The following is an 11,054-nucleotide window of genomic DNA, read 5'->3' on the forward strand; positions in this document are numbered from 1 at the left end:
TCATTCAAAATAACCCATCACTGCCTCTTGAGCTTCAATTTTGTTTGCAGAAACGTTTCAACATGTTCATTATTCGTCAAGGAATTTTCAACAACCGTCTGTAACTTAGTCTGCTTCCCTGGAAAGTTTGTTCCCTGCTTAGTCCTTTGACCAGAGCACATCACTTCAACATGCTGCCCCTTGCAAATCCTGCATTTTAATTTTACCCTACAGTTTCGACTAAGTTGGCCTTTTTTCAAACAACTGTAACACAACTCCCTTTTCCCTAAGCATTTTAGCTTTTTCCGCAAAGGACCAACTGCGTGCCTTCACACACTCCTCACTAACATGCGAATCACCACAAAATAGACACTTTGAAGAATCCCCTTTGCAATTAATCAATTCAGCTGCCGTGGGTATAGATTCAGTACGACTACTACATTCCTTCTTTCTCTTCAGATCAAACCCAGCTACAGCAAGTGCTATTTTTTCCTCATTTTCCACTTCTTTCTTCAGGAAAGACATTATTTCTTCCAGACGACTCTCCAATTTAGAATCTGTGGAATTTGCAGCACTTCTCTGCCACACTCGCAAAATTCTTCTGGTAAACATGACTCAACAAGAGGGTATAACATTGCAGCACACTTGTCTGACGTTACTCCTAATGTACTTAATGCTCATAACTGTGATTCCATTTTGTCATAAAGAACAGCCAGTTCCAACTTACTGTCACCATTTAAGTTATGTAACACCAACTTCAAAACTTCACGAACGTAAACTTCCACTAACACATCATCACGGCCGAAACGTGACTTAAGTCCTTCAATGACCTTGGGATAGTTTTCATCACTGAGGGAAAAACTTTCTACAAACTGACGTGCTTTTGAACTCGGTATGGTAGCCTGTACAAGGTATTGAAATTTATCACAATTATCAATGCCCTCGTCCTTGTCAATTCGTTTGAATTGGCTCCAGAAGGGTAACCAGTTCTTCACGTTACCATCAAATTTTTTAAGTTCCACTACCGGTAATTTGATTTTTCGTTTGCAGTTTACCAATGTGTCACTAACTGCATCACTACCATTGTTCAACACCTGTTTACTTAATAACTGTTCCACCATAGTCTTGATTCGATAAAAGTTACATGCATACTTATCTGCATCGATCAAATCCTCTTCTTTGATATCGTCGTCCATCAACAAATCACTGTACTGTGTGTCCAGATCCTGTAATTTGCCAAATTTATCTTGCAACAACCGGAAATTACTCTGCACTTCCACTAAATCTGGGCAATCACCATTGCACGCCACTTCAATGTTCTTCGATACGCGCGTAAACGACGATCTCGATACTGTTCTTAATTTACTTATCTTTTCCATGGTGTTATCTTTGCCTTACACAAAGTCTCCCTGTCCTGTCACACGGTCGCCAAATGTTAAAAAACGAAACACCAATATAAGTAAATTAAGGTTTAATCTCACACACAGTCATCCAGTACACGACATTTTTTTCTTGCTGGTCACAGAATAAGTATCCCGCCAAAAAATATACAGAATATTCACATCAAAAACATACACAGAATACTCACATCAAGTAAATACACAGATTACTGCTTTTCTATTTCTAACATTATGCATGTTTACCATGCGAAGTTTACGAATAGAGGAGGAAGTTCAACAATGGCCTCAGTTCGCAGGCAGATGGGTGGAAAATCCATCACAGTCGCTCATAAGTGCTGCACGTGCATCTCAAAGGTAAACAGGCACTAACTCAGTGATAAAATGCAGCAAATATGTGCAACACTACATGCAGAAATCTACCAGATAAAATAAAAAACAAACAAATAAATTGCATTTTCATTTAACTCCCCCTTGTACTTTAATGTATATTAAACAAAACATACTTGTGAAAAATGTTTTATAAGAAAATTACTCACTTGAATGTTACTGGATTCTTACCCTTCAATGACAATAAAGGACTCAAACTTGTTGTTATGTAGTGGATATCAGAAAAAGGCACTAAATTGGTATATATTTCACTAATATCAACGTTAAGTGATCCAGGAAATCTTGCTGAGCTGTGAAAAGACAGAAAATTAACCATGTTGAATCAACTTATGGGAAATAAAAATAATGAACAGGCTACTTGAACATATATGGCAAGAATGGAGTCAAAAGACTTGCTAAACATTTCTCTTGCATCAAAATTGGTGATTCGAATGAATTTTTGTAAAGGTATATGATATTTATTATCAAAGTTAGTATTTGTATACAGTTCAACTTTTAATAAAATTTTCACTTCCTCTAATTGTTGTATACTTGTGGTTCAATGAAGCTTATTATAAAGTGTCCAATTTTAAAAATAAAACACAGACATAGATAAATGCTGTCAGTATAAGAAAAAGGTAACTAAAACAGTTAAATACTGTAAAACTCATATGAGTGGTAAAATTAGATGTGTCTTAGCTTTCTGTCATGATATGGGACTGTTCGAAGGCACCAAGTTCAACATATGAAAAATAACATCTATTGCTGCATTCGCTCTATGGCAGGCAGTGGCAAAGTATCATATCTTAGGAAGGACAATGGTGTTTTTATATTGGACTGGGCACAGTATTGCAACTTGTATGGTAAAAAAAAAATGTATTGATGAATAATGAAAATATGATGAAGGGGAAATAAACTTGTTTATAAAGGTATACTAGTACCATTTTTATGAACATTATGAAAATTATGAATATGCCCCTTAAGTGAAATTTTTATTTGTGTGAAAAGCTTGAAGTTAAACAAATAAATTTTGAGATTTTATCCACGTAACATCAAGATGTAATTTTATGTAGCAAATTTGAATGTGAAATTCAGTCCACTTTTATGTAGAAATGTAGGTTTTATAATTACCACAATATCTAAGTATATTATAAAGAAGGGTAGAAAGATGTGGGTCTCCATTACCTAGCTGTTTCTTTTGTTTTCCTCCAATATATTTTAGCCTTCACTATAAATATGGAGTGGTATAAGAAGGCATAAAATGCTTTAATACTATTACATGAAAGAATGGTTATCTTGTAAGATGTAGTAACATGTTGGCTACAATGCAGTTCATGTCTTCATAAGGCTGATGTAACGCAAGTGTTACCCCTGAAACCAAATTGACAGCTGAATCCAATTTCTTCATCAGGAGGTGTTTATATGTCCATGCGCAGATATTCAAGAGAGCCGAGAAAGGAATTTTTAAGTTAGCAAACATGGAAAATTTACAAAATAGGCTTTTTATTTACTTTTCTACAGGAGCAGATACCATTGTTGCTTGTTGAATATCTATTTTTGACAAGCATATACTGTAAGACATGAAAATATCACTATGCTAAATACGAATGCACAGAAAGCCATTGTTAGTTCAGAATTTCTTCATGGATTCAATCATTCACTTCTTGCTGATCTGAACATTTCAACTTCTTCATCTATTTCTTCTGATTTAGAATTTTCAATTCTAACATAATTGCGGCATTTTTTATACAGACTCTTTATGTCTTTTAGTAGATCTACCTCTACTCCTCTTTGCTTTATAATTGCCCAGATCTTTGCCCTAGGTATGGTGTCAAAGGCTTTCTCTAGATCTATGAAGGCCAGGTGTACTGTTTTTCCAAATTCTATAGCTTTCTCGCTAATTTGACGTTTGCCGAAAATGAGATCCTGTGTGTTTCTCCCAGGATGGAATCCATGTTGAGTCTCATCTAAATGGAGTTCAATTATAGTTCTTACGCGTGATTCCAGTATTCGAGCATAAATTTTTCCTGGGACACTGAGTAAGGAAATCCCTCTGTGGTTTTCACATTTTCTATTGTCTCCCTTTTTATATATTGGTATTATGATACTGACTTGCCAATCCTCTACTCTCCTTCCATACCAGGTTGAATACTTGGAGCATCATTTGTTTATCTTCCATTCCCATGTATCTCAACATCTCTGGTGTTATCTCATCATGGCTTACTAACTTTCCTAGCTTCATCTTTTTGATAGCCTCATTCAGTTCGCCCATGGTAATCACATTTTAATCCTCTTCCTCTTTTTCATTTCCATAGTTTTTCAGGTTCTCCTCTTTCTCCCACTGTTATCTTTCCCTTTCCCTGTTTTGATCTTCTTCTATGGTCAATAGTTCCTCAAAATGTTCTTTCCATCTTCTCATTATATTTTCTTTGTTGGTTAATAGGATGTCATTCTTACTCTTTATAAATTTCAATGGGCATTATTTATCTTTCCTTATAGCATTTAGTGTTCTGTAAAACAGTTTCTGGTTTTCATTAAAATTTGTCTCTAATTTCTTGCCAAAATTTTCCCAAGATTTTTGTTTTTCCAGCTTTAACATTACTTTAACAGTAGTTCCTTGTTTCTTGTATTTTTTGTATGTGTTAACTGATCTCTTATTCAAGGATTTCTTCCAGAGTTTTTTTTCCTTTTGACTTGTTCCTTGATTTCTTCTGTCCACCACGGTGTTCTCTTTGGCTGTCTTCCTACTTTCATCTTTCTACATGCTTTGTTGATGCTTCAAGAATAATTCGTTTAAACTTTTTCCACATATCCTCTACAGTATTTCAACTGTCATTTATTTCCTGTATTTTCTGTTGGATTTCTTCTTGGTATATTTGCCTTGTATTCTTATCCTTGAGTTGTGGTTCATTATTTTCTCCCTTATGTTCATTGTGTTTGATTATTCCTAAATGTTGATGTTATAGCTGTTTTCATTACTAATAGATGATGGTCACTTCCTATTTCAAAACCTCTATACACTCTAGCATCGAGTACATTCCTAAATTCTGCTTTCTGCACTAAGATGTAATCAATGATGGACTTCTCCATGCTGGGTTCCTCTCTTGTGTACTTATGAATGCCTTTATGTTGAAATTTGGTGTTGACTATTATTAACTCATTGCTGACACACAGATCAATTCTTCTTCCATTGTCATTTTGATGTGCCTCACCATATTTACCCATCACTTCTTCAATACCCTTTACTTCTTTACCAACTCTTCCATTTAAGTCTCCTAATACATATATTTTTCTTTCACTGTCATCTATTACTTTCTGTAGTTCTTCATAAAAAGCATCCTTCTTTTCCACTGTCTCATCCTCATTTGGTCCATATGCAGCAATATACGTAGGTAATAGTCTAATAGTCTGTATTATTAGTATCTACAGTTAGTTTTATTAGTCTCTTGTTTATATACTGCTAGTCTTTTATATGATATCGATATCTTTCTGGTATGATTATGCCTACTTCTGCTTTAGCTCATTTGTTCATGTCAACTCCTGAGTAGAATAAAATATATCTATTCCCACTTTCTGGTTCCATCATCTGTTCACATCCTCCACCCTTCTTTTTAGCTTTGGTTACTGCTAGTATATGTAGTCTTGCTTTATTTATTTCTCTCATAAGTTCTATTTCTTTACCATGCACTCCACGCACATTCCAAGTTCCAATTTTCAAAATCCTGTTTCCTCTCCTGCTTGCCAATGTTGTCATCCATCCGGCATTCTTCTGTTTGCTTGTAACAAGATATTCTCGGACTAATGGGTTGTCAGCCCCCCCCCCCCCCGAGTCCAAAGCCATTGGAGATACCTCCCGCTTAGCCCTTGGCCTGCTGTTTTTTCTGTCAGAGTGTACTCCCTTAGCCTTTGAGGATCCCTCCTCAACACAAGGCAGTGGGTTTCCTCTTTATTTTAAACCCCAAGAGGGAGGAAGAGGGAGGGTTGCCTCTTCCGCCATCTGCGCCATACCGAAGGACTCCTTTTCCACCGCATCTGCCGTTGAGGACTTGACCGTAACACTGGCAAGGGGCCCTTACATGCTACTATCAGCCGGAGCCAGCTGAACAACAGTTTTATAAAGAGGTGTAAGAGTCCAGCGCAGATATTTCTGCCGTGCGATGCGCGAAACAACTAAAGAAGCAGTGTTGCTAATGGAGCAGATAGAAAAATCGCTGGAGTGTGCCGATGCACAGCTGTTACGTACAACAATAAAATTAGAGAATTCAGGTCTATCTAACGTTGAGTTTTAAACGTCATGCATTATACCAGGACTAGGATTAATATGTACTAACAAGTGGCTTTGTATGTAGCTACATACATATGGACTAAAAATTCGCAAAATATGAACTAACACATAAGTAAAATTACCAAAAATGCTGCAAAGAAGACTTCTTCATACGATTAATTATTTGAGTGATTTCAAACAAAATAAAAAAATATATATATTATTTTTCATTGCATTAATGCACTGGTGGCATTCTAACTTTTCACTCCCAAAACCCGTATACACTGGTATGGAACTGCAACGGCAGATAATAACATGCCAACGTGTTAAACCGCTACAATTGCACCATAACACTCCTCCTCAAGCAGTATTATTATTTCCTCTCTGAGATCGGCGACAGTCGGATGCCTTTGTTGTACATTTACAAAGGATGCCGGCTTCCACAACAATAACAAGTACATATACTGACACTAGACGATAAGCTGCGCGGATTTTTCTTTTGTTATGAACCAGGGCCGGCGCTAGTCATTTTGCCTCCCTGGGAGGTGGCGGCAGATGCCGCTCTATTTCGACCCCCCCCCCCCCCCCGTCATTACGCAGCAACGGAAAATTGAAAATCAATATATTCCTAACTAAAACATCAAAATATAAAATAAATAATGAGACTTCTTATGCTATTTCAATACTATTCAGCGCAAAAGAATATCTCGCTCGATCACAGTTTTCAATAGGCTTATTTTTTTCTTCTTCGGTTCGCCCTCCCCTTCCGCCGGCCCTGCTATGAACTTGGTCACCCATCAAAGCATGGCAATTTTAACACAGAAAACAATATGTATCACATTAAGCAGCAAAAATGACAGCCTCCTCGATGCAATTTCTACAAGAACACGTGCCGGAGCCAGAGTTGAAATGATGTTGGAGCCACATAATTTATTTATTTTGAATAATTCCAAAATTATGAAATATGAACAATTTGTTGCTGCTGTTCGCTGCTCTCTTGCCAAAATGCTTTATTGGGATGCTAACACCATGACTGGCTTCCTCCTTCATGAACTCGTGCACGTTGCTTAGAATTTCCCGAGCTTATCTATGCAAGGTTTTTGATTTCAACTTCGACAGAACTGGAGGCATTATGGAATTTAACGTTCATTAGCAAACACACACGCAATACACGCACACAACGTCAAACCGGTCAAATACTTAGTATAAAATAAAAATATGGTGCTTCCAATCCAACAAAACTCACCGCCACTTTACCTGCCTTTCCCCTTCCGTGACAGAAATAGTGCTTCATTACTACAGTTGGCAACACTAGTTACTAGCTAGCCAATGAACATGCACTGCATAAAAGAAGCAAGCACTACGCCGTGCTATATTGCCACATTACCGTCCCTGCCGAACGGTGGGAACCGCGAGCTGGAGCGCTATTCAATTGTTTTCAATGATGTTTGCGCGAGTGTGTCCAGGAATGGAATGACAATATGGCAACAATAGCGAAGGTTTTCGAGCAGGGTTGAACACGTGATGCTAAGAGAGAGGGAGACGAAACGAAAATTCGTTTCTACGCAACGGCAAATTTACGTGTGGCACTCTACTCCTCTGGTTCATCCGCCTCCTCTGCCATTGAGATGACCATCCATCTTCTTCCACTATTGAAGTCGTTGACCAGTAGGTTGCTTCTTAGTCTCACTCTTCCTCGCTAGCCTGCCCAGTAGCTATGCTACCACTGGTATAGCCTAGCGAATCATCAGAGCACGCAAGCCCCACCACCAACTACAAGGTCACGCAACCACTAGGTGGAGCAACAAGAGGTTTGAAACAAGGGTGTATACTCAGTCCCCTCCTTTTCATCATATTGATGGATGAAGTCATAAAAGAATGTAACAAAAAAATCAAAAAGTTACAGCTAGGATATAAAAACCTAAGGCCAGTACAACTATCACATTTTGCATATGCTGACGATATCCTAATTTTAGAAAGCTCGGAGAAAATCTACAATATAACATGAAAATTTGAATAAATAACTCCTAAAATATGGGATGAGAATAAATAATAATAAAACAAAGACCATGATAATAGCAAGAGAAGAGGTAGAGCATAAAATATACCTTGAAAATCAAAAATTAGAACAGGTTAATAGCTTCAAATATCTGGGAGCAACACTACAGCAAGATTGTAAAATAGACAACGAAATTAACATCAGAATTCAAGTAGCAGGATGCTTATTTAATGCCCTGAAGAGAAACTTCCTCAATAAAAAGGAAATAACAAAGTCAATAAAACTAGCAGTATATAAAACCATATAGATACATGCGATTCTGCACAGCTGCGAGTCCTGGACATTGACATCAAAACACCAAAGTAAACTGCAGACAATGGAAATGAGATTCTTGCATAAGATAGAAGGAAAGACAAGAAGAGATCGAGTGAGAAATCAAACCATAAGAAATTGTTTGAGAGTTTCTCCCTTACTAGAGAAAGTAGAACAGAGCCAACTAAGATGGTTTAGTCACATGAAGGAAATGGTTGGAAAGCACGTAGTCAAAGTGGTCTACGAAATGAAAAATGGAGGAGGCAAGACTAAGAGAAAACCTAGAAAAGTGTAGGAAGACGTTTATTTAAAATTCCAATTTATTCTCTCTTGCAAATATAAATAATTAACTTTACTTTTAGCTTAGGATTTGATAAAATTATTAAAGATAAAATAGATGGTTCTCTTTATTTGTTAGTTTTAAGTCCCTTTATGCACAGATAGGCTAATCTGGACTGGACTTACAGTTTAAAGTGGGATCAAAGCCACACTGTGTCTCCACTGGGTATCGAACCCCAGACCCCTTGATTACAAGGTGATGATGTTTCAATTGAGATTTTTTATTTTTTCAAAAGTCAAGAAAAGTTTTTCTGCTACTTGTGAAATAGGGCATGCAAATAATAAATATAAATTAGTCTCATCTTGTAATTCTACTCTGAATTGACATTGACTTCAGTTAACTATTTTTATGTTTAAAATGTGGTAATTACTTTGTGTATAAATATCTAGTTCTTTATTAAATTACACTGGTCTACTAAAAAAATATTTGTGAATGTTACAAGAACAAAACAAGCTGTTTCTAGAAGTTACTGAGCCCCTGAATGCAGATCTAATTTCAGAATTTCTCCATCGGGCTCAGGTTTCCTGTAAAAATGTTTTTTGTATTTTCCTACCTCAGCCTTTGTTCTATATGTATTGGTCAAAAGGACACGCTTTCACAAAAATGCTACAAACGTAACAGGTAATATATCTGTGTCAGTATACAAAGGAATGAAGTAAATGAGTAACATGAAAGTGTATAAACATACCTAAAAATGTTTCCTTCCCGATTTCCTACGAAACTTTGACTCAGTAACATCTCTTCGTAAGGTCCAGCAGTAGTCGGACAGCATTGTGGCACACCATTTGCCTTGATAAAGCTTTTCCATTAGAACAATGTCTTGGTGAAACCGTTCACCGTGTTCGTCACTAACGGCACCAAGGTTAGTTTGGAAGAAGTCCAGGTGATCATTCAAGAAATGTAAATTTAGAGACATGTTGCATCCCATACGTTGGTATGATCTAATTAGTCCATGTACAATATTGAGATAGTTCTCTGCTTTATGATTGCCTAGAAAGTTTTTACATACACTTTCAACATCTGTTAATTGTTGAATAAAATTCTCATATTCCCTTATTTGAGGCCCTACAAATATTCCTTCTTTAACTTTGGCATCGCTGATCCTTGGGAATTTCTGTTGCAAGTACATGAATCCACATGAAGTTCTGTCCATGGCTTTCACAAAGTTTTTAATTTTAAAAGTCCCAATTTTATGTGCAGAGAAGGGAGATACACATTTGTGGGGTCAGCAAGAGAAGTGTTCACCACATTCTTCTGTGCGGGCACTAATTCACTGCGAAGATGCCATTTTTTCCCACAATAGTGATTTTTCTGTCTCTGCTGTTCCACTCGCATAAGAAGCAGCAGTGCTTTGTGTACCCAAGCTGCATGCCAAGCAGAATTGCAATTACCTTGAGATCTTCGCACATATTCCATTTGTATTTCTCATATTGGATATTTGTCATAAGCTGTTTCAAGTTCTCATACGTCTCCTTCATGTTAACAGCATGAGCAATTGGAATTTGTTTCCATTATGGAGAAGTACAGCTTTCATACTAACTTTGCTGGAATTGATGAAAAGACACCAATCGTGTGAACTGTATTCATGGCCAAGAAAATCCATAACGGATATAATATAATAAGAAAATACCATGTCTCCTTCGTGGGAGAAATTTTCTGAGAAAATAGTATGGCGGTCACGAAAAAAACACTTCCGCATCGCAAGCGAGAAGATGCTAACATTTCAGTCGTGAAGATAAAAGTTCAGACTGTTGCTTAGACAAATTTAAATCCCTCGTAAGATCGTTCAGATCCTCTTGTGACAATAAGTGTGGCTCAATTGATGAACCGGACACTTTAAATGTTGGGTCGGCAGTTTCTTCATCTCTTGCAGTTTCTTCCCCGTGTTGGTCACTACAATCATCTTCACTCACAGTCACATTTCAGGAGGCTTTGGTACCGGCAATTCTTCATTGTGACATACAGGTTTCATGGCTGATAGTAAATTTGGGTACTGCACAGTATTCCTTGTTTTCGACGTGATTCCAGCTATTTTGGTCAGGCAGAAATAACAGTCTGTTGTGTGATCTGTTGGTTCCCTCCAACAACAAACGACATGTGACGTGATCCTTTTATCCAACTTGTCAGAAGTGTAACACAGGTCAAACAGCATATGTGGGGGCCCCATGTTTTGTCCTGGTCCGCAACTTTACACCCAAAATAAAGTACATAGCACTTCTTTACAAGAAGGGTAATTCGTCGCTTTGTGACTTACATGTCAACTCTCCACATATACAGGGTGACTGGTAATTAGATGTATTCCCTGAAAGGGGTTAAAGTAGAGACAATTTGCAATAAATTTGACCATATGATACCCCGTCCAAAAATTAGTAGTTTTCGAGATAATCCAATTTC

The 11,054-nt window shown here is 37.2% G+C and overlaps 1 protein-coding gene across 1 annotated transcript; it reads right to left on the reverse strand.

Annotated features, from left to right (window-relative positions):
* Window positions 1-656: 656 nt before the first annotated feature.
* On the reverse strand, window positions 657-1,358 carry LOC146004201 (uncharacterized). The gene has a single exon (XM_083142870.1). It carries the CDS (start codon window positions 1,356-1,358, stop codon window positions 657-659), a length of 702 nt encoding a protein of 233 aa, XP_082998996.1.
* Window positions 1,359-11,054: the final 9,696 nt, after the last annotated feature.

The sequence above is a fragment of the Lepisma saccharinum genome, chromosome 21 (assembly GCF_977018435.1).
Source record: "Lepisma saccharinum chromosome 21, izLepSacc3.1, whole genome shotgun sequence".
NCBI classification, from domain to species: Eukaryota; Metazoa; Arthropoda; class Insecta; order Zygentoma; family Lepismatidae; genus Lepisma; species Lepisma saccharinum.

Coding starts and splice junctions, on each gene's coding strand:
- LOC146004201 (XM_083142870.1), bottom strand. CDS start 1,358: ATGGAAAAGATAAGTAAATTAAGAACAGTATCGAGATCGTCGTTTACG.